General features: G+C 39.7%; 1 protein-coding gene across 1 annotated transcript; it reads right to left on the reverse strand.

Annotated features, from left to right (window-relative positions):
* Window positions 1-684: 684 nt before the first annotated feature.
* On the reverse strand, window positions 685-21,812 carry march11 (membrane-associated ring finger (C3HC4) 11). Its single transcript, XM_038717247.1, has 4 exons — window positions 21,172-21,812; window positions 15,437-15,592; window positions 5,491-5,683; window positions 685-4,335 (listed from the first exon to the last, which is right to left on the reverse strand). The coding sequence occupies exons 1-4, from the start codon at window positions 21,505-21,507 to the stop codon at window positions 4,013-4,015; spliced, it is 1,008 nt and encodes a 335-aa protein (XP_038573175.1). The 5' UTR covers window positions 21,508-21,812; the 3' UTR covers window positions 685-4,012.
* Window positions 21,813-24,436: the final 2,624 nt, after the last annotated feature.

Genomic DNA, 24,436 nt, shown 5'->3' on the forward strand with positions numbered 1-24,436 from the left:
TTCCCCCTGACTGCGTCCCACCGTCTCCCAGATCTGGGAATAAAAACACACGCTAGTGAATACTTCTGTTGTACACATTAAAAGTGACAGAAGTAGTTGTGTGAAGAATCAAAAAAGGGAGTTTGAAAGAGAAGTTTGAACTCTTCCTACCTTCACTGTCACGGCAGAAAATGCACATAATTGTCAGATTGTCTGTATCAGGGAAATGGTCTGACTCAGCCACCCACGATTCTGCCATTGGAAAGGTGATTTCAGATGCTGTTACACAACCCAACCAGCACTTTGCTTGAAGCACACTGAGACCTTTATAAAATTCTGGTCAGTAAAATACCATTAGGATCTTTTGTTTGACAAATTAAGGAATTGAGATACAACATTTTAACCTATAGGGCAAAAAAGCTCCTGCCATTAACTGTGCATACTGTATAAAGTTAGACTCACCAACATTAGATTCCTCTTTTGTCCATTGGGTCTCAATGTGAAGAGGTTACTGCTGTCACCTCTATGTAGTGACTTCAGCTCTCAGGAAGGTGCCCTTCACATTCATCCTGCAGTAGCCATCATAGTTGCCTCGCAACACAATCTTAAAGCCAAATGCACTTAAATTCAATTTGACATCAGGCAAATAACCCACACTGCTCTCTGTATATATAAATATTCTTTATACATTACATCCATGTTACATTCAAAATAAATAGAAATACAGCTAACGGGAAAGTCACATTCAAGTCATTTCTGTGCTGCGCATTGCAACGTTGTCACTCAGCCTCCTAAGGCACCAAAAAAAATCAAACGACCCAAATGACAAGGTCGAGAACAGAGCCCCAAACCACCACCCCAAAACCCCACAACCCAAACACCACAGGGCTCCTGGAAGCTCAACATAATGGTATACAGACAGTTCAAAACCACAATTTTCAACGGCTGTATTTATACCGGCACAAATCATCTGATAATTAAGTTAAAAATGTCCATTTCTGCTGCCTGCACCTTGTGTAAAACTGAAACCCCAATATCTTTCTGACATCAGGTATTTTTTGTGCTCATTTGCATCTGTGAAATTTTCTCCACCCGTCAAATGCTTGCTGGGAAAGATCTGGTCTTTTAAAAGGTAAGTTTTATTTGTACAAAACATAAAGCAGGTTTATCCCAAGGAAACAGTGATGGATACAAAGCTCTCTACATAGTTAAGTTGTTTTGGATCCAGTTTGAAACTCCAAACTATACAAACTCTTACAGTACAGTTCTGGACCTAGAATAACCAAGTGTTAGCATGCTAACATTCTCAAAATTACATTCAACATTATTCTACTGAACATTATTATGTTTAAATGCTAACCGTAGTCATGTTCATGTGCCAATTGTAGCATGCTAACATGTTAACGTGCCAAGTGTTCTAAGGACAGCCTTAGTTGTACGTAGGCTGACAAAGTGAAGCTAAAGCTGATAAGGACAGCTGAGCCTGATGAGATTCTTTATTAGCCAAAAACAGTCAATGAAGGCTACAGTACAGGTATCTACGGAAGCCTTAAGTGGCCATCAATTCATGTTTTTATTTTACTCCGTTTCCCCGTGATAACAAGATAATGATTTCATGATCTCAAGATAACGAACCATAGCTGAATACAGCGGCAGGTGTGTTTGTTTGTGATAATATTTGCATTGATTTACTGAGTTTAGTTCAGTTGGTAGAGTGCCAGACTTGCAGACATGCAGGTTTGACTTTTCTGGAAAGTTTTTTTATTCTTCTTTTGTGTGTTTTTAATCATTCTCTTCAACAAAGTTGTTATCAAGAGATTTAGGGGAATCCAATCACACATTTCCCGACGGCTATTTCAAAGGTTCTGAAATAGCCATCAGGAAATGTGTAGTTAAATGGATTCCCCAGAATGAGAAGCGGATGAATTTCCTCTGCCTGGGAATAATGGGGAAATGAAAAGTCCATAGGTTAATGAATGTGGACCAATTGCCGGGATGCGCACACTCCAGCACGTGATTAATTGTGAACATGTGAATCAGTCATCTTCATAACAACTTTGTTGAAGATGAATAAGATTTTTTTTTTTAAGTTGGTCTTCTGTGAGGATCAAACTCACAATCTTGAAACTACAAGTTATATAACTTACTCATTGAGCTAATTCACCTTGAAATTAACACTAAGAAACGTTCTTGCCAACCCCTGCGTTAAACTACTGTTTTGTTATCTCAAGATCACGAGATAATTATTCCGTTAACACGGGAAAACGGAGTAAAATAAAGATATGAATCGATGGCCGCTTAGGGCTTCCGTAGGTATCAGCCATATCCAGCTTACAATATCTTGCCTGGTAATCAGACTAAATTGCCTTTTGATTCACTTTTTGGCCTGACACTGTGTTCATGTTAGCTATAGCTAATTTATGTCTTGGAAGGAGGGTGGGCTCATTTTGTTTTGGGTAGCCCTAACCAATCAGCACTCACCAACGTCATTTTCAATGGGCACAGTGTCAAAGTTAACTTGTTTATTTGATCTAAAGCAATAAGTCTACAACAATATGTTCAGTTCCACCGATCACGTTTGACACTATTTTTGTGGCCATTTCTCTACTGCGATCCTTTATGGATGCAGCTGTGTATCAAGCTATGTCAAACGATGCCTACAAAGCTTTGACTGGTCGACTGTTTCTCCAACTGACCGAGATAGCCATCAATGGGCACCACACCAGACATCGCTGAACATATCAGAGGTGTGTGAGTTTGCTCCGGTTTTCTCACGGAGGGCTCCTGTAGCCTTGGGAAGTGCTCAAATTGTCACTTTAAGTTGAATCTAATCTAATCTCTAATCTCTTCTCTAATCAAGTGGACAAGTCTTCACTTAAATGTAATCTGCGCTGCCTCGAGCAAATGTGTCATGACTTAATATTGCAATAGGAGCACCACTAAAATTCGCTTTGCATTGAGCCTGAACACACCCCGACAAAGACCAGGTTAGATCGATTAAGTGTTTTTGCACCACTATTGGTAAGTATCTTAAAATATGAAATTTATCACCATTTTACAGCCATCCAGCAATTGTTTTCTGATGTGTAGCCTAGTGGTTATTACAGCCTCAACATATATAAACAACACTTCTATGGAACTAATTACAAGGAAAGACTAAGTTCTGAGCCAGGTATTTATGTTAGTATGGTTTTTATAAATAGGTCATTGATTTCAAGAAAGACTTCCTTGAAATAACTGCTCTATTTGAACCGAAGTAAACCCAGTTAATGTTAATTATTTATTAATTACTGTTAATTAGAAATTACCAATTGTGGGGAAATGTTCTCCATTTTACCACTACACTTTCACTTCTTTGACATTATAAGAAACTGTGGTACTGTAAAATGAAGTGTTACCAGAATATCTGTTTTATATGTTTTTAAGATATTTTATCTCAGTACAGATCAGCCCTTATGCTGCGTTCATGTCATGCGCCAATATTCTGTACCTAACCAACTTGTTCACATCAACGACTGGGAAACTGACAGCTCCCACATACCCGACCTTAAGCTACATAATGCAGAAGTGCCTAAAAGAAGGTTACAGTGCCATATTGACCATGCACAGTATTACCTCTGACACGGCCATCTCTGCTGTCCTAAACCATCATGAGATGTGTGAAAATATGCTCGTGTGTTGTAAATCTGATCATCTTTCCCATCACTGCCTTCTAACACACTTGACATGAATTCTTTATAATGTTTAGGGAAAAAAACAGGTGGAGGGGAGTGTGGTTCATGTCTGTCTGAAAAACTGCAGAAAATAAAACACAAAGGCAATAAATAAAACACCACATGTTAGTTGATTTAAGTGTTGAGATTGTTTTGAGGACCGGCCCCAGACCAGACAAACAATTGGAAGTCATTAGGAAAACGTTTGGTATGAGGAAAACAATCAGGGTGTGTGAGACCATAAACTGCCCAGAGAAGCACAGCTACCACCAAGTGTGACCTATCAGATGTGTTTGTTCCTGCATAAATACTGCCTGTTGTTACACCGATGTTACACGAATAACAACCTCTCCTGAGTCACTGTCCTGGCTGAGGTTGTTTCGAGGCACCAGGTGGGGGCAGAAGGGGGACAAACAGAGGCAGGTCCATGGCTGCGTCCCCAGCTGGGTGGGGTGTAATGGGCCGTTGGGCCCAAAGGTGACCAGTGGCAACCAAAGCGTCCTGGGGGACAGTGAGGAAGGGCCGGTACTCGTCTCCTCCATGTCCTTTGCCTTGTCGTAGCTCTGAACATCCCAGTGGAGGTTAACCGCCCGCCAGCGCATGAAGACGTTGTACACTGCTGCCCCCTCATGGACAATCAAGCCTGTTACCATGACAAAAATTAAATGAAAGGAAATGTTGATTCTCTGATCATTTCACATTTTTAGGTATCACCAAAAATTTGGTGCTCAAACTCTAACCTGACTTACCTCTGGTACACAGGTTAATGTGAAACCTTAGCAATGCTTTCATGGTACCAAAGATCATCTTAAGAGCCTGAAGATCTCTTAAACCCCAATTCAGATTTTCAAAAAAATTTAATTAACATCTCTAAGTCATAACTCAGTCAAATCTAAAGACACAGACATGAATGTTTTTAGAGTTAGTGTGACTTACATTTTCTGACGATATTATTAGTATCTCTGATGTCAATTAAAGGTCCGTGTATCTGCTTAAAAATCCTACCAGAACTTGCCTAAGAATTATCACGTTTTTAAGTTTCGAAGTATTCATTAATAGTTGTCTGTACATCGTTGGGTACGATTGCATGCTGAAGCTCCATACTTTTAATGTTGCGCAATTTGCCAAAGGTAAAAGAGAGAGAGTATAAACAGGGCTCCAGTTGTAGGCCACAGTGTAAAAACATCATAAAGTATCATCAGAGTAGTTAGTGAGAAGTATACTGGCTGTTGTGTACACCTGTATAAACATGAGTGGATGTTGATCGTCAGCTGGTAGTCCAGCAGCCTGTGTACGAGCTGTAAAGATGTAAAGATGAGGATGATGATGGTGAAGCATTTAAGAAGCAGTTAATGCCAACCATGCAAGCTGCGACTTCAGTGCTCTGCCTGAACTAAAGCTATGCTCCATCTGTGCTGTGGAATTTGTAACCTAGACAGAAAAAAAAGAATTACTATTCTTTTCCATAGAACAAATGAAATGGTTTCACAAAGAGGGTTTAAAAAAATGGACATCTCTATGTACAACAGGTTTAGACCAGAGGGAAACTGTAAGTTCAGACTTTTTTGTTTTGATAAAGAGTTTTTAAAATGTTTTCAGATCTCTATTAGATTTGGCCTGTTAGCTACAACAACAGATGAACAATTCCAAACAACAAAAGTGACTCAAAATGTCAAACAGTTCCACACATAAACATGACGATACAAAATATTTCATAAATAATTGATGGCAGAGTATAGCTATTCGCTGTGTTTTACGTTCTGCTGTTGACAGCTGTATAAATCATTCCTAGGCTCACCTACGCAGACCAAGTCCATGAAGCCGTACATGCCGTAGCAGATCTGGAAGAGGACGTCACGGCGCTGCCAGATGGCCTGCGGGCTGAAAGCTGACCACAGCAGCCAGGAGATGCTGGCCACCAGGAAGAGAGAGCCCAGGAACACTGCGATGATCTGCACCTTCTCCACCAGGGTGATGGTGATGGACTGCCACTACACGCAGAGAAGAGAGGAAATACATGCCTTGGACTGAAAACAAAATATAGGTCGTTTGTCAGTGCCTTCAAACTAATGTGATTGTTAAAATGAAAACTATTCATATCAGCGTTTCATGATCTGCCACCTCTATGTGTAAGACTATGTTTGTCTTTTGCTGTCATATTTTCTGATGAAAACAGTCTCCCTTAAGAATCTGTTGGAGTGCAAAGCTCCTCACAGTCGTTTGTTTCAGGGTCAATGGATGGAGATCATTTCTTCACTTCATTCAAGCCAGTCTTTCATCACTATACATATATTAATAATATTAATAATGGAGCACCAGTATCCTATAAATTGCCTTTACTTGAATAATTTATGGTGCCATGAAAACTATGTTACTGCAATCCATCCATATCTACATGTGTGCATTAAAAACATATGGAACCGTTTTGATAACACATGCATTTCCTCTGAAGAAGGAGATTATATATATATATATATATATATATATATATATATATATATATATATATGTGTGTGTGTGTGTGTGTGTGTGTGTGTACGTGTACACGATATGACTGCACAATGCATGCAAGAAGGCTATATACATGTACCGGTATGACTGCAAAACATGCTCTTAATGTACAATCTGAAGAGCTGGACCGACTGCTGACTGTACAACTCATGTTGTACAAACAAACTTACTTAAACCAACAATAAATTATCCTAAATTGTACAGGAGATCGCAAAATTTCCAAAGACATAAAATAGCCTACATCAGGCTGAATGTTGGGTTTAATGATTATAAACTGTGTGCAAAATCATTTCTGCACATCAATTGTTTCCGCATGTATTTTCATGGACTTGGGCTCCATGATAAAGGCATAAATGATCTCAGAGTTGTGTGGTTAAGTCTTAAGGGGGAATTTAAGAGGGAAACCAAGAGGTTATGAACACAGAATTAGAACCTGTTAACCCTCCCAAGTTGATAGACAAGTGTTTTCTTACACAGTGTAACATTGGACAATTGAAAAGAGATCAAATTATCTGATGGTAAAAGTTTGTTTTCATCAGTAATGCTCAGCTGAGAAACCCCAAATCTCATCTCGAAGTCAAACTGTGACAGGGGCGTTTCCAGGCTCTTGAAACATTGGGGTCTTAGCCCAACACAGAAATCTTTCATGTTTTAACCCCCCCACCCCCATTGCTGCCTACCCAAAGTACATTTATAAAGCAACAGTAAATGATATATATATAGCCTACATATATTATTGATAATAAGTAACACTGATAATATTAAATTGGGGTGGTCTGGGGATCCTCCCCCTCAAAAATTTGGGCTTTAAACACTTAATTTTCTGCATTCTAGTGAATTTCATTGCACCAATTTATTGAGGAAATGTCTCAGGTGACAATTCAAAATAAGAAGAATATAGCCTAATATAATGTAGTAAGGCTGTCAGGTATGTTTCTCCTGATCAACTTTTCTCATTTAATTTAATCCCAGCTGAGTCTATATACATACAGGCATGCCTGAAGTAGCTTAAAATGTCTTTTTAAATGTGCATATGGCACCTTTTCACCTCAATGATTAATCCTTAATTAATCTGAATTCAGTTAAGAATTATTTATTGACATAATATTCAATAGGGGGGTGTGGGGGTATTAAACCATTAATTTCCTGAATTCTGGAGACATTTTCTTCCCCAATTAATGGTGGAAATGTCTTTAGAAAGGAAACAAAATTTAGGTGGCAGGTGACAATTCAGAATATAAAAATATAATGGACTGTAATACAGTAATCAGTATCATATTGATTTGTTTGATATATCGGTTATTTTCGCGCATTTGGTGAATTATCATTTTTTTGGCCCACAACACAAGAAACAGCTGAGCAGAGGGGGAGGCAGTGGGTGCTGTAAGAGATGTGATTGGGCCATCCCAGTATAGGCCTATTCTTTATGGGCTGATCGTTGGCCCATGTTTTTAAAAACAGTTAGGCCTATATAAGTACCTAAATAATTTGACTTGTAGCCTACTGGAGGAGAGGAAGAAAACCGAAACTGAAAACACTTGTGATCAGACAGAAAAATCACCACAATTCCCCACTAATTTTCACTTCAGCACCTCTGATAAAGTGCAGCTCGCAGCCGCTTTAGAGGGAATGAAGCATCCTGGAGCAGAGAGACAGTCAAACAGAGCGAAGTGTCTCTGAGCAGGACACACTGTAAGAAAAGATACACCATATCTACTCAATAAAAATTAGGCAACAGATTACAAGCAATATTATTAATTAAATTTCACAGTGTTTGGTATTGAGTAAATATTAATTAAATGAGACCCTTAATAGTTTCCATTTAATATGAGAAGATTCAAATAGAAAACAGTACAGAATTAATTACTAACTAATCAAAAATATTGAGTTGATTTGAAAAAGAATCTCCCTGTAAATAGTACTAATAAAAATAAATATAATTATATATATATCAATGATATATGAGTATTAATCATCTACTAAGGAAGATAGCACGGGTGCACGGGGAGAGCCGACCCAGGCCACCGGCTAGGTTACCCCCGCACGGCCGCAAATGCATTGTTATTTGTTTGTAAACTTAACCTTACAAGGGAATTGCTTTTGATACATCAGTCAACAGCCAGTGCAGCCAAACTTATCAAATAAAACAGGCACTTCACTCCTGGTTTCAATAGTAAACCATAGACTGTATAGAAAAAAAAAACCAAAAGAATGACAATTACAAACAAAAAGCACTATATTCTAAACAGACACGTTTAAAAAAACATAATTCACAAAGTAAATTTTGTATTTCAAACAAACAGGAGACATATTAGCTAATTTTAACAAAACTCCCTTTACGCCATGCATCATGGGAATTCTTTACAGGAAGTGCTTTTCAATTAAAATTTGCCTGATCACATTAATTTGATTTCACTCAATATTCTCTCTATTTGGGGTTAGATAAATATAATGCTTATGTTTTATTTAACTACAATGGATGTATTTTATCCCAAACATTTTTATTTGAAATTTTAATTAAATATTTGCCTCAAAATCAAAAACACAATCATATTGAATATTTTTTACCTAATACATTAATTCAAATCTACATGACTACAGAATCCTTTTTCACAGCGCACAGAGCGTCAGGTGTCATGTTATTCTCTCACTACTTTGCGCAGCTGTTACCCGTTTGTGTAGCTATAGACTGACTAGACACTGACCCACAACATTTATATAAATGTATTGACCACAATTTTGCTAGGGACCATTCAGAAGTCGCAGATAAGCCCTGAAGCTGTGAGCAATGTGCTCTCTCTGTCTCTCTCCTCTCGTGCTCTATCTAAAGGCAGGCGGGCTGAGGAAGGGAAACAAAATGTAGCAATATTATTGCAAGTAGCCTCTGCTCTTTGAAGACCTGTGAGACAGGCTGCATCATGAAGATTAAATATTTTTGTTGCTGTCCATCCTTCAGACCAATGGTAAACGGACAATGCCAGAAAATTCCAGTAAACACTGCAATTAACAGCTGCCAAATCTGCCAACACCAAACCATTTGATTAGTTAGCCTACATTAGCTGCAACTGAAGGTGCAGTGACTCAGTGGGCTTCTTGTTATCCTAAGTAGAGTGACCACGTCACGAAAAAGTCGGGACAGTCTCGAAAGTACGGGCAGTTGTCCTGACTCCTGTTTGACCCGTTTTGGTTATGGACTAATTAAACCAAAAAATAGCCTATGGATAGTTGTGTGGTTCTCAGGCTGCAGCAGGGGCTGGAGTTTAAGTTCTGTTTAAGCACTTAGGCTCAGTGTATGAATGTGTGTGATTGTTAGTTTCTGTTTAAGCACTTAGGCGCAGTGTATGAATGTGTGTGATTGTTAGTTTCTGTTTAAGCACTTAGGCTCAGTGTATGAATGTGTGTGATTGTTAGTTTCTGTTTAAGCACTTAGGCTCAGTGTATGAATGTGTGTGATTGTTAGTTTCAGTTTAAGCACTTAGGCTCAGTGTATGAATGTGTGTGATTGTTAGTTTCTGTTTAAGCACTTAGGCTCAGTGTATGAATGTGTGTGATTGTTAGTTTCTGTTTAAGCACTTAGGCTCAGTGTATGAATGTGCGTGATTGTTAGTTTCTGTTTAAGCACTTAGGCTCAGTGTATGAATGTGTGTGATTGTTAGTTTCTGTTTAAGCAACTTAGGCTCAGTGTATGAATGTGTGTGATTGTTAGTTTCTGTTTAAGCACTTAGGCTCAGTGTATGAATGTGTGTGATTGTTAGTTTCTGTTTAAGCACTTAGGCTCAGTGTATGAATGTGTGTGATTGTTAGTTTCAGTTTAAGCACTTAGGCGCAGTGTATGAATGTGTGTGATTGTTAGTTTCTGTTTAAGCACTTAGGCTCAGTGTATGAATGTGTGTGATTGTTAGTTTCTGTTTAAGCACTTAGGCTCAGTGTATGAATGTGTGTGATTGGTGAATGCGATGTAGTGTTAAAGCGCAAAGTCTAGAAAGGCGCTATACAAATAGGGAGCATTTACATGTTGCTACAGGCTATACAGCCTTGTGCTGTATGACTAATAAACAACCTTGTACCTTGTATGTGATGTCTTTCATTTCACATGAAAATATCTTAAAATTGCATGCTTCTACAGTATGTTAATGTGTCACAGGTTAAATGTTCCAAAACCATATTTGTGTGAATTTGTTTTCATCTGACATCATACTTGTAAGGACCTAATTACTTTACATTTGAGCTGTGGCAGCACTTCAGAAGTTATACCTAGTTATTTTTGCATGAAAAGTGTATAATCACAAGATAAATATTTTGATCCCTCTAGTTTTATGGTAGGTAGGTAGATTTATTTTTGTCACAAGACAACAGGTTATAGAGTGAAATTGTGTTTTTAACTCCCTTCTGCTTCCTAGCAGACAATAAAGTAATATAAAAGCAAAATGGTAAATAGAAATAAAGTATAATCAATGGAGCAGTGCTGAGGATGAATAAGTTTAAAAGTCTGATATCTTGGGGGGGAAAGCTGCTCTGCAGTCTGGTGGTGCGGCAGCAGAAACTTCTATATCTCTTCCCAGAAGGCAGTAGGGTAAACAGGCTGTGGATGGGTGGGTACCGTCCTTTAGTGTCCTTTAATATTTATGACGTTAAGATCAATTCTAATATTGACCTGACTGGCAGCAGCAGCAATTACTGTATTGGCATCATTAGTGTTGGTAATATTTGTGATAAATGGTTCCATCTGTATGTTCAGACCTCTTCATGTCTGTCTGTGAAGGCACAAACCCTGAGGGGCAGACTGTCCTTCAACTGGAGCAAACTTCTGAGCAGCGCCACCCGCAGGATGTTAAAAGTAAGAAACACACACTGAAAGCTATGTCTGTTCAGAAGTGGCATTTCTGATCAAATGGATAATTCAATGACATCACAAAAATACGTATTTACTTATTTGCATCTCATGTATCTAGCCAAGTAGATAGTTTTAGTTTATTTTCTGAGTTAAAATGTAGAATGAGAATGTTTGAGATCTCGCTGAAGTTTTTCCCATCACCCTGACTCAATAATGATTAATGGAATTTCATTTGTGGAGCTCAACTCATTTAAAATGGACATGTGTCCCTGTTACTCTGGATCATAACAGTACACAATCATTAGAAATACTTTTTTTTAACCAAAGACTTTATAGTCCCTTTACAGTTTTTAAGCTTTTAACTTCTCAGTTTCATTCCATTGTTTTGGGCTGATAGTACAACTTACAGATGCAGATATCAAAAAAAAAAGTTTTGCATGGTTTCTGCTTTTTGCCCCTGACATAATTCTATTATCAGTAATAATAACGTTGTACCCAACAAGCACATTGCTGAGGTCTGGGAACACTGTGACGTCACTAGTCCAAAGTCTGATGGGACCAAAAGCTCAGGCAGTTAGAGAATCAGACAAGTTGGAAAACAAATCAACACTTCATGCAGCTTATGGGCCCATCTGAAAAGTTAGTAAACATACTTCATTGCACCGGAAAACATTAAAGAGGACAAAAGTGGTGCAGTAAAATAATTACACAAATTATTCTAACTAAGCTGTGATGCTTGTTTCCAACCTGTCGGATCGACCGACTGCTCAAGTTCCTTGACCCATCAGACTCTATTTATTTTAGTAATGTCACAGTATTAACATAACCAATACGAATCATGGCTCATGTTAAAATAAATTACCATTTAAAGCAGGTATAATTAATATTTCTATGACAACAATAGATCAGACCACTATGTGTAAAGTGAAAGGTGTGGCTTGTAGCAATTAATCCACAGATTAATTTCCCAAGAGCTTTATAGTGTCTTTCGGCTCATTGTTTTGGTTTTATTACCTCCCTGCGAAAATAACAGGCAGTTGTTTTCAGAGTAAAAGCTCTATAAACACAGTGTATCCTACCTGCTCAGCACAGTTAGCGACTAGCTTGTGAACACAGTGGAGCATTTAGCACTAACACGACTCAAAATTAATGCTAATGTTGCCAGAAGTTCACCATATCAACTGAACGGGTGATATCTCAGCATTGTTTACAACTTGTTTCCGCTGGAAGTGGCCAAAAATATCAGTCAGTGCAAGTTTGAGAAGTCAGAAAAACAAACTACTACCACTGAATAACTTTGCCTTGTTGCTGAAAGAGTCTATCCTCTCTACTGTCCTGACTGGCAGGACCTTCACCTGGCTAGAAAACCACAGGACGGGTTATGTCAGAAGGCGGGAGCACAAAGTCATGACCAGACAGTTTTGAGCTGCACTGAAAACCTCCTACAAGTACAACAGAATCTCTAAAAAGGAGATGAAGGAGGCCAAGAAGAAGTGGAAACAGGAGGACAGCTCTATGTGCCAGAGCCAAATCAATAGCAAGAGAAAATAGGAAATAGGAGAGTGGAGGAGGAGAAAACAGAAAGTACAGAATAAAAACTTGATGAAAACAACATGAAAACAGAAAATTGTTGATGCTGAGTGGATGATTGTGAAGCTGCACATTGCTTGTTTCAGAAGAAAAGACTTCAGGCAGACTGAGCGGACAGAAAGCAGAGCTCTGCTGAGCCTCAGCTGTTTGTTCAGTCTGCCGGTGATTCAAGTCCCATCTGGAGCGAACAGATCTGAAAAGGCCTGAATGTTCTTCAGTGAGAAAAATGGTCCAGAATGCAGATATTTTAAGCCTCAGGAGTCTCTATCTGTTTAGCTTTAGAGGAAATGAGGACTGAAGGGATCCTGGGGCTCCATACTGACAGCAGAGATCTCAAGAGGAAACTGAAACACTCAGCAGGTTCACAGTCAACGCTACGTTTGCCTCAAGCTACGAAAAACAACCATCATTATTTCTATGTTTTACTGAAAATAAAGTCTTTACTACAGATACAGAAATATCCTGATTTAGAGCCCAGAATATGTCTGAAGCTTCAAAAACATTGAATGCTACACTTCCCACAATGCAACCTAATTGCATTTTTCCTAATCCTGCTTATTAAATGCTCAGATCTTTGAAACTCCACACCACCAGATTTTTTCCACAGGCGATTTGTTAACAAGACTGTAGGCTGGAGTTGCTGATGTTTAGCAGGTATACAGTTGACCTTGTTCACCATCTTAGTGTCATGGTGGAGGAGGATACACACAAACCAGAAAGCTATTTCCCAATCGCGAAACCAAAAGTTCTTATTATTATTAATGACTTATAACTGATGTATGAGGCTTTAATAAATGATCTATTTCAAGCTGTTAGTAATAACTTATAACTATAAATGGTGTCTTATTAGAAACTGATATGAACATTTTAAACCTTCAATTTTTGGCCACTTGGTGGCAGCAGAAACAAGCTGTGAACAGCATTGACATATAATCGACTTCTGCATTGATATGGTGAACATGTTAACGAGCCACCCATTACGGAGCAACATTTGTTGCTGATTTGTCTGAACTGTGGCTGTGTCCACCTGATAAATGTGTGTCTGTCTGTCTTCTGTTTGTTTGTACAGTTCTTTTTAGAGCTTTTTCACTGAAAACAGCTGCCTACTGTGGCTGAAACAGATTCTAAGAGTAACCAAAACAGTAAAGTTGCGCATTATCTGATGCATCGTTATCATAAAAATATTGATCATAGCCACTTCAAGTTGTTGCATTTTCAATGACAATCTACAGCCATGCTAGCAGCTGTGTGATGCTAGGTGCACTGGTGCTTTGCGCTAAATGCTAATGGTCACATAACTACTGGGGAAACATGGGCTACGTCAAAGAGTGAGAAAGGAAGTTGGCAAAGGTGACTAAGCTAAACTAAAACATGACCTTGTCTGTGAAAATAATTTCGGAGTCACGTCAGATGGATTTTCCTCAACTCCCATGATCCCACAGTACTTTATGACATCATCAAGACACATTTTGATGTAATTGTTTTGATATTTGTTTTGATAGCAGCAGAAATTACATACTGTGCTTTTAAAAGGTTAGAATGTGCACTTGGGGCAGATTTGTTCACTTATTTCTGTGAGTGTCATCCATAAAGAATAAAAAAAAAATGCTATTAAAGTGTTTGTTAGGCGGTCAAGAAGAAGAAACATTTACATAATCATAGCGTAGGTGCACTTGTAGATTTGGGTTTTGAAACTGAGTGCAAGTAAACCCTTTTGCAGAAGGGCTCTGACAGACGCAGGTGGGCTAATTTGTCAGGTTGCCAGCGAAACTGCTTTTACGAGTTCAGCTCTGTGTGGCTGTTCTCCTCGACCAGAGAAGCTGTGAATTTTTCTGAGCATAAATCTAAGTGGTGGGTCGACACATCAGGGATTGTAAAAACAATCACTTGTTAATGCCTCCATAATAATTTAGAGAGCACGCTCGGTGGGAAAAAAACTGTAACCTCAAAAGGTTTATGGCTGTAAAAAGCAGTAAAAAAAAGCCATAAAGGATATAATGGCTGCAGTCTGGTGTCACATTGCTTGTCAGGCATTTAAACAGCAAATCTGTTCCTCAAGAAGAGCACTCGCCTTTTTCACTGATCATTTAAACCTCCATCTTAATACAAAGTGTGTTTCCAATAATTTGCAACTTCAGTGTTAATAATTCAGACTGACTAGCATTTTTAGCATCATGTGGTGCTCAGATGAGTGTACACTTTAAATCTCTGTTTTTGGTTTGGTAGGCATTGACTAATGATGTCAGATCACAGACTTTGTCGTAAAGTTCGGAGCACATGTTGTCATTTGCTAATTCGAGCACACCACATAGCAAATTGATTCAGGATTTAATAAACATTTAATCCAATTAAATTTGAAAATCCAGCCTCGACATCTCTCAAATCATCATGTTGAATCTGTAAATAACGCAATTGTTAAGATGCTTTTGCTCATTTTGTTTTAAACTTTACTTGTTACAAGAAGAATCCTTTTCCTTTTTTAATTCTTAAAAAATACTTTTTCATATAAATGCTACAGTTGTCCCTTTTATCTCTTTCATTTACTACTTTTACTATGATGAACATCATATAAATATATATTGATCATGTGGTCAATATTTTACTGATTGAAAGTAGAGTGTAGTGTACAGTAATGTGTAAGTAGTGTTTGTTTGTTGCCACAGGCGACAATATATTGAAGTGTAGTCAGTGTAATGGTTCTCACTGCAATCACCTCCAAACAGAGTCCCTAACTGAGGCAATTTTAAACAGAACCGGAACCGGCCCATGAAATCAGCTGCTGTTTTGGGGTGAAACCAGCCTTGTTTACCTGCCACGGCCTCTTCATGTTGATAGCGATGACGTGGAAGCGGTAGCAGCAGAGCTCGCAGGTCCAGCAGCCTCGCTCACTGATCCACTTCAGCAAGCAATGCTGGTGGGTGTAACGCACTGAGCCGTCACACCGACATGGGTTCAACAGGTCGCCCTGGAGACCAGAGAGAGGACAAAGGGTCAAACATGAACATGGGGGGCAAACAGTGGAGGGAACAAAACAATAGAAATACCGTACTATAATAAGGCAGTAAAAAAGGATTTTTCCCGATTGACATAAGAACATAATTTCTTATGATTCTTATGATTCCTTGGCCAGGTTCTGCCTGAACTCCTTCCACAGCCTATACATGATGTAGTAGGGGAGCTACAAGCAAACCACCACAACACATTCCTGAGTGAGAAGGCTTCAAATCCAACATTTTAAGTGAAAACAGCACATGACATTATTCTGCTGTGTCTAGCCTCGACATTTCCTGCTGTTCACCATCAGGGGTCAGGAAAAAATGTCTTTGTTGCCATGTTTATGGATGAATTCTACTGCCTTTGAATTCTGGCGCCATTATCAGGTCATATTTTCTTTTTGTCTAATACTTGGTACCTGGTTTACGACCGAATACCTGCCAAGCTAATCAGCTGTACTCTGTGTTTGTTGCTAAGTAGCAAATGTCAGCATGCTAACAAGCTAAAGTATGATTGTGAACATGGTAAACCTGCCTAACATCAGCATGTTAGCATGGAGAGCTACGACATTAGCATGTAGCTTATTTGTTTCTTTAATAGCCCAAAATAATAATATCACAAATAACATAAAATCTAAAGCAGACATGATGCTGATCTTAACTGATTATCCTACTAATGAGAAGCTGGATAAAATACAGGCAAGAAAATGTAGACTACACTGCATGCTACGCACAAGTAAAGCTACAGTAAATAGTGCTGAAAAGGTTAAACTTTGTAAAAACACTATTCTTTTCGTATTTTGTCTGGTATTTCTATTATTGTGACTGCTCCCTGTAGAACCAGTGAAAGATTAAACCTCAAAATCTCTTCAGGAATCAAGAGAAACTATGTGCCTTTGGGTCGATATTAGAACCGTTTCCCAATATTAATCTAACATCCATTTTCAAGGTCTATGAGTCAACTTTCCCATCGTCTGGAAATCCTTGTTTTCAGGCCTCAGTTTGGCCTTTTCTCCAGGCAGGTCATACATCACAGAAAACACGACTTCACCAGAGGGCTTTGCCAGCATTGCTCAGATCAATGATCATTTCTCAAAGCTACAACACTCGCAGATATTAATGGCGGGGACGCAGCGTGACATTAATCATTACAGCCATATCTATTTGTTCAGATGTTTTTTTTCTTCCCTGAGGCATTCCTCAGACAGCCTTTACGGTAGCTTTGACCTGCCTGCTGGGCTGTGAGTGGCGTATTAATAGTATATTAAGGTCAGTGGTCAGGGAGCTCATTTTTCATCATGTCATATTAACCTTGTGGGTTTAAAAGGACCTCGGAGGCTTCCGCTTGAATGCAATGATGCGGGTCGGCTAGCCACTGATGACGTGATTGATTAAACCAACATCAAGGATGATTTTAATGTTTCTGATTTCTCTAAGAGGACATTTGACAAAAACATTCCACTTATTTTAGAACAATAAAAGACCAATGAGGTCAACAAGGCTTCAGCTGAAGGGTATTAATAGAACTAGAATATCTCCATGCATTTCCTGTATGACTTGACTGCTTTACCACCAGGGCACCTCAATAATTAGTTCATTCATTCATTGTGAAAGTTCATTCTTGACCTGGGAAGTAGATGTTTGATATGTCATAATCATCTTGCCTCAATATCTACTTACTAGCTTTTTATAGCGTTTTCAACAGCATCTCATGGTCAGATGAAGTGGACTTGGAAGTGAATTGAGATTGTTTTGTCAATTAGCCTCTGAAAAAAACAGTAACTTGAGCGTAAGTTAAGGAGATCTTGTCAAAGAATTGTAATATCTGACCATCTTATTTTAAAGTCCATTTACTCACTTGTTCTAGGTATTTCAAGGTCTTTCAACTCATATCAGTTTTATCAGTGAATAGAGTTGAAAGCTGCGAAAAAAGACAGTAAGTGGAACTTGAGCTATGATTATAAATACTGTCAGATCTGAAACGCCAATCTCCGCTCTTGGTGCACTTACAAGCTACTCCTCCAGTTTCAACCTTACTCATTGTCTTCATCAGCACATAGAGTTTGCAGTTCAGTTGAAAGCCCCAAAACAAGTTAGTAAATACAGTAATTCAAAGAATTATAATTATTGAAAATAAATCTTAAATCAAGGTGGACTTTCAACTTCACTACAAACTTAATTACTGAGGAGGATCATAAGATGCATTTGAAAGCTCTGGAAAGCTCTGTGAACATTTTGTGTGTTTAGGACCATGCAGCAGATGCAGACAAATAAATGCTGAACATGTTAAAACAGTTTCATCACAACTGAGCAAACTCCATCTGTTGTAGAATATAGAAAAAAAAAAATTAAAGAGACCATGAGATGTTTACAAAGTTCACAATGAACTGTCAATTCCTTACAAAGCTTTGTGAATCAAACAGAGATGGTTACTGTTTGGTAGAAAAAGTCATCAGGTCTAGTTTTAAAAAGAAATCAAAATTCAAAACAGCAATGCACTGATGTTGACACTATCAGCTCAGACATGAATATTTGAAGTGTCAAATTTCTGTTTTGCGTTCTTTTTGATAACTGGTTCGCTTGCCCAGCCTGCAGCCTTATATCAAAATCAAATATCAGTCTGGACCCGGAGGCAGAGCTATTAGATTAGCTCTGCTAATAGGCTATAGCCCACGTTCAGAAGACAGGATATTCACTTAGGCATTTACTGCCCTGACTCCTCTCTTTCCCTTAAGCTCTGACGGGGATGAATCGTACCTCATCAAGGCTCGCTGTCACTATAGGCCTGCAGAGAGTCAGATTTCAGAGACGGGTGGACAGTATGCATTCGTCCCTGCAGGTCCACATCTGTCCATCCACATCCAGGAAGACGTGCGGGCAGATGGACTGATGCATATGGGAAGATATTTATTATGAAGAGTTTATCATTCTGTCATTGTCTTATATTGATAGGATGGATGTGATACAGTTTGTTTCATTGTGTATTGATTGTACTATTTTCTCCTAACATCTATCCATCCATCGAACCCACGACCTTCTTGCTGTGAGGCGACAGTGCTAACCACTGCACCACCGCGCCGCCCTTCTCCTAACATACTGAATAAATGATATTATACTTTTGTTCCCCCATATTTTTATAAACAGTATCTTTTATTAATAAGAACCAAATAATTAAAATTATTCAATTTTCATGGCGTCTCTGCAGCGTCCATGGAAACAACAATGAACATATAGCTTCAAAGGTATGGTTTACTTACAGAAAAGATCCATTTACTTTTCTGATAACTACATCAGTGCATAACTCAGTCTTAATATTTGGTTATTTGTGATGCTGTGATTCAAACTAATTTGGAAGCAGATGTCTGGATTTAGTAGTTATTAAAAGGCACTTGGGGCAGAGCTGTATGCAGGCTGTGACATACAGGGGGAGAGCTCTGCATCTTTCAGTCACACTCCATACTTCTTGTCTTGCTTTTGACAACATGAGACCTGGAAATTACAAAAATCCAATTCTATACTTTTCCATACTGTGAATTGCATTTGTTTGAAAGGTGCTCTACCAATAAACTTGCCACAATGTCAATTTTAATGTTTTTCTGTATTGAAAGTGTTCTCTAAAAATATGAAAAGTAATGCAGTGTTATTTAATGCCCATTTCTGGGTCAATGGCACCAGGTTTGAACATACCTGGATTTTTAAATCTGGATTGGGGTTGGATCCCAATTTTTTCATCACTGAGATTAACATGTTTTACAACAGCTAGTAGCTTTCAACACAAACTGCCTTTAATTTATTAGTGAATTTATAAAAACATGACTAATCAGTACTGTGAAGAAGTAGACAAAGAAATGTTGAGATGCATTATAGATTATTAATATCCACGTCTCAATTTCCTGTTGACTCTAAAAGGCAATAACCAGCTGCCGCTCTGATCTGAATGTTAAGTCAGGGATGTCACATCAGCTAAATATAAAACCTGCTCTCACAGCACTGATCTTAAAATTCTTATCACTTTAACATGATTATTCCTGAGTCACAGCAATACTGTCAGGACATTTCGACCTCAGACCCTGGGCATCCTTACTATGTATTTGTGTTAAAAGCCCTGCTCAGGCTCTTCAAAATAGTGATTAATTTAAGCCTAAAAAGTTGGCCAATGTGACCCCAATGATATTGCAAGCTACCTCTAAACTAATAGCTGCATTTTTAACAGAGACATGACACCTTAACAACTGACTGAAAAGCAGGAGAAGAGGAAGGAGGAAGTTGGCATTGAGTTTCTGGTTTGATAACATTATTTTGAAGCAAGAAATAAATGTTTCTTTGGTGTTCGTTCACTCGTGACTGAATTTTTGTGAGCACATAAACGTAAGACTATGTAACTATATGGTTCAAATCTTCAAAAAGGGATAAAGTCAAACATAATTTAGTGAATAATAGAATTATTTAGTGTGATTACATATAACTTTAGATGATTGGTATAAGGTCAGATATTATTCTGACCTCATATTCTAATAGACCAAAAACATTAACTGCAATTAGTCATTATGTACTATGGCCATGGAGGAAGTCTCATGTGGCTACTAGTCACACTCCCTCTGGCTCGGGGTGCTTTCAGTTTTTACAGCATTGTAGTACTCATAATGCATTATGTGTAGAAACAGTTCCAGCTGCTTTTAGTCTCAACGCTTGCTACAATTACTTATTGCTAACCATGTTTATGAGTCCATTTCCTAAAAAACTCAAAAACAAATTAAAAACCCTTCCCATTTACAGCCTTCTGAATGTATTCAATCTTCCCATGTAGGAAAATCCTGCAAGCCACATCATTGCTTTTACTCTTTAGGAATTATTTAATTTGGAATTGTGTTTGGGTCCCATCCAGTGTTACTTTATGTATTGTACTATATCTTACTGATGCATTGCTGCATAAGTAGCATTTTAATGTTGTTGTAAGTTAAGGGAGAATTCATTTGAACTGCTTTATACCGGCTACTGCTGGATAGTTTAAAATGATGTTTCATATTTTAGCATTTTCATATTTTTCTTTTGTTTGTAAAATCTGCAAAGTAAGCAGCTGTCAGATAAAGGTAAAAGAGTAACAATTTCAGGGATGCTGATCATTATGCTGGGGGCCTTCTGAGGTCCCCTCAAGGATTCCTGAAGGTTCCCCGGGCTCACTTTTAGAGCTGCTGAAGTGTGCGCTGTCCATGGTGCTGAAGTCACTGCAGCGGGTTTGGATTTGGTTGAAGCTGTTTAGTCTTCAGATTTATTTTGGTTCTGATTGCCAGGCCAGTTTCCAGCATGTCATTTGTGGTGAAAGCCTCACTCAGCAGGTTTACCTCATTCTAATTAGCCTACGTTGCTGCTGTCAGCCAATCGGGATCCGGTACTGTAAGATCCGTGCCCTCACCTTCATTCAATTTAAAGCTACTTTCACCATTCACAAAACCAGGGTCACTAAGGCTAGACAGTGAGCTCCTTGTGGTAACAAAATCCTGGACACACTAAATCAGACCTGTTAACGGTTTCCCGTGTCAGAAACATTTACCTGTTCTGCGCCTTGGAAGCAGATCCGACAGCTGGGAGTGGGGATGCAGGTTTCGCTGCTGCAGTTTGAATGCATCGCCTGTGCCTTGCACGATCTGCCCCCGACCGCCCCATCCTCACTGGAAAAATGTCCCCCATTGTTCCCCCCACATGCATCCCTGCAGCCTTCTCCCCCTTCTTCCTCCTCTCCCCGCGTTGCCTCGTCCTCGTCGTCGGGGCGGGGACGTCCTTGGGAGCCGCGGGGTTCGCCTTCATCCCAGGTGTGGCTGTGGCTGATGCTAGTGTCTGCCCTCGCCTCCCCACACGCTGAGCCCGCCTCTCCCTCCTCTGTGCTCATAATAAAATGAAAAGTCGAAATTAAATTGCATAGATGCCACCCGACAGGTTACACAGTATCCACCACTGCGACGCGGGGATGTGATGCAGGCTGTCGGAGGATATGCCTCCGCTCCGTGGATACCGAACCGAGCCGTGCTCTTGTAGCCGAACCTATGGTGTGGCAGCTTGACAGAGCTGCGGATCACCGGCCGGATCCCTCCGGTGCTGTGGCCCGTCCGTCGCCTGGGACCGCCTCATGCGCTCCGGGGACCCGGGGAGCATTTCCAAGCAGCCTCCATGCATCGCAACGGGACTCAGCCGTCCTGAAGCGCCGGATTCCCCCCTCTTCCTCTTCCCTTCCGCCCCCCCTCCTCCGCCTCTTTAGTCCCCTCCGAGGAAGCTGACAGTTGCGGTGGGCGAAGGAAGACCTTCCTCCAAACGGGAAAAACCCGGTTAACCCCCCCCCCCCCCCCCGATATTTCCGACTACCCTGCTGAGAGGCTTTTGCGCAACAATCCTTCCTAAGTCAGCTGCAAGTTGTCTGATGAGTCTTAGACTCTCAGGAAGCAGAAAAGACCATTTCCCCAGGGAGATGACCAATCAATCACATTATTATCCCATTAATATGATGGAGGACATAAGTTTCCAGAGGCATGCGCGCGCTACGTCTGTACAGCCGGCTGGAAGAAAGAGATGAGCTGCATCATGTTAACAGCAGCAGCAGCCCGCCAGAGAAATGAGAACGCAGCCCCCTCCCTGCGTTAAAGGGCTCACCTGCTGGGTTACAAATGCCATCATTATCAAGGGTGGTGGCTTAAACCTCCCTGAATATTTAAATAGGCACCTCAGCCTATAAATGATAAGAGTTATTAACTCTTATGGGCGGCAGAAGCCTGTGGTTCTCTAAAGGTGGTTGGTGGATTATTTAGGGGAGCCTGCGAGCCTGACAGAACGTGGTTTGACAAATTCCACTTTAATCTAACTAATCAAAAACACAATTTGTACTAGCTCTTAATGGTACATGACTTCCATCAATTTTTCTTTTAATTTTTAAGTTTGGTCACAGGGTTTCTTCAGGGAGTTCTTGGTCTTGTGGAGGGATGATCCGGGGTCCTGTACAGGGGAACAGTGTCTTTTAAGGATTCTCGCTACTGAAGAGACTCCTGATGGTCTACCAGGGGTCTTTGATGGGGTAAGGGAGTTTATTTTGAGTGATTTTAAGGGTGCCTGAAGTGGTCACATGGATCTCGAGGGGCCTGGAGAAGATTTTTATTCTTTCACCTCCTTCTACCCACTAAGGGAGGTTGGCAGTTGGTCATTGGCTTTAAAAGCCAATGTAGCTACTGAGCATGTGTCCTTCTGAAGTGCTTTTGAGTGAAATGCAGAGCTCTACAAATCCACACCGCCTCTGAAGAGGTTGATCAATTAGTACTAGCCGTCACTGGTGGCTTAAATCAATGTGTCCTTCAGTGGGGCTCAAAGGGTCTACAGCCAAATACAGTCATAATAACAATGATTATTTCTCAGATAAATTGTCTACTTAAAATGGTAAAAAAAAAAATTAAAAAAAATGACAGAGCCCAAACAAAAATGTGCTGATTTTGTCTAACCAAAGGTAAAAACAAGTGTTTAGTTTACAATGTCAGTGAGTTAAGTCAAAAGTCAGTGAAAATAGAATTTTACATGTAATTTGCAGACCACAAATGGCACTCGATATGCCAGTTATGTTCTGTAGATGGTGCAGAAGTTTCAGTAAGAGTTTGATCTTCTGTTTTTCCTATACAGCCCAATAGAGTAAGAAAGTATCATCGCTCCACACAGGTTATTATCAGAAGCATATATGACTTATGGGCATTACTGGAGCAGCATCCACGTCTGTAGGTTTTAAAAGAAAGCATGCTGCTTTTATCAGTTTTTACTAAAAGGTGAGAAAAGCAGAGATGCAATCACAGAACCTGAGTCTGCAGCCCACAGTGAACAGTTTCACATACAAGAAGTCAAGTTTAACTTAAGCCATGAAAAATCAAACACAAGCCACAGCAGGGTGAGATGACTTCACTGTGATTTATTTGTCGCCTAGGCTTCTTCAGGTTCACGCTGATGAAGCCATAGGCAAATGTAAATGTTCTGTATTTGTATAGCGCCTTTCTAGTCTTTTCGACCACTCAAAGCGCTTTTACACTAAATCTGCATTCACCAGTCAAACACATTCATACACTGAGCCTAAGTGCTCAAACGGAAACTAACATTCAGACACATTCATACACTGGTGGAACAGCCGCCAGGGGCAATTCGGGGTTCAGTATCTTGCCCAAGGACACTTCGACATGCAGCCTGGGGGAGCCGGGGATTGAACCACCGACCTTTCGATAAACGGCCAACCCGCTCTACCTCCTGAGCAACAGCCGCAAAACGTTGCTAAATCCTGCAATCTATCAGCACCTGACTGTTGTTGCTGTACATGGGGAATTTCTTGTTTAATATAGGCCATTCAAACATTTGAAAGCACTTTTAACCAAACATCACCCACATTTTAGCATCTTATTCGGTGGATCAAATATCCAGGAAAGCACGAAAACTGTGGAAAAGGGCTTCCTAAATAAATCAGTGATTACACAGTAATTCAAGCTCAATGCATTTCACTCCTGCTGACTCATGTCTGTTTTCTGTTTTTTATGCATTAGAGTTAATGACCTACTTTATGATATCCATAAGGATACCGGCGAGTATCAAGACAAGGGATCTTATGATGGGAAGGTTGCCCATTTAAATCCCTGGACTGTGTGAATGAGTAATGATTGGCCCAGCATAACAAACCCCTTTCGAGGTGCCCCGAGAAGGACATTCAACCCACAAATAGTCCAGATCTGTGTCTAGGGAAAGAATCTGACTGTACAGGTGAAATCTCAGCTGGAAATTTGTTGAAAGGTACAAATGAAGGACAGTGG

Source organism: Micropterus salmoides, unplaced genomic scaffold (assembly GCF_014851395.1).
Source record: "Micropterus salmoides isolate LMB-PRFRI ecotype aquatic unplaced genomic scaffold, ASM1485139v1 Ms_hic_scaffold_14, whole genome shotgun sequence".
Lineage (NCBI taxonomy): Eukaryota > Metazoa > Chordata > Actinopteri > Centrarchiformes > Centrarchidae > Micropterus > Micropterus salmoides.

What these genes read in the sequence shown, in the direction of transcription:
- march11 (XM_038717247.1), bottom strand. Translation starts at nt 21,507, where the DNA reads ATGAGCACAGAGGAGGGAGAGGCGGGCTCAGCGTGTGGGGAGGCGAGG. An exon ending in GCTTCCAAGGCGCAGAACAG is followed by an intron (nt 15,593 to 21,171) that starts GTAAATGTTTCT and finishes TCTGGTCTCCAG; the next exon opens with GGCGACCTGTTGAACCCATG. An exon ending in ACATGAAGAGGCCGTGGCAG is followed by an intron (nt 5,684 to 15,436) that starts GTAAACAAGGCT and finishes CTCTGCGTGTAG; the next exon opens with TGGCAGTCCATCACCATCAC.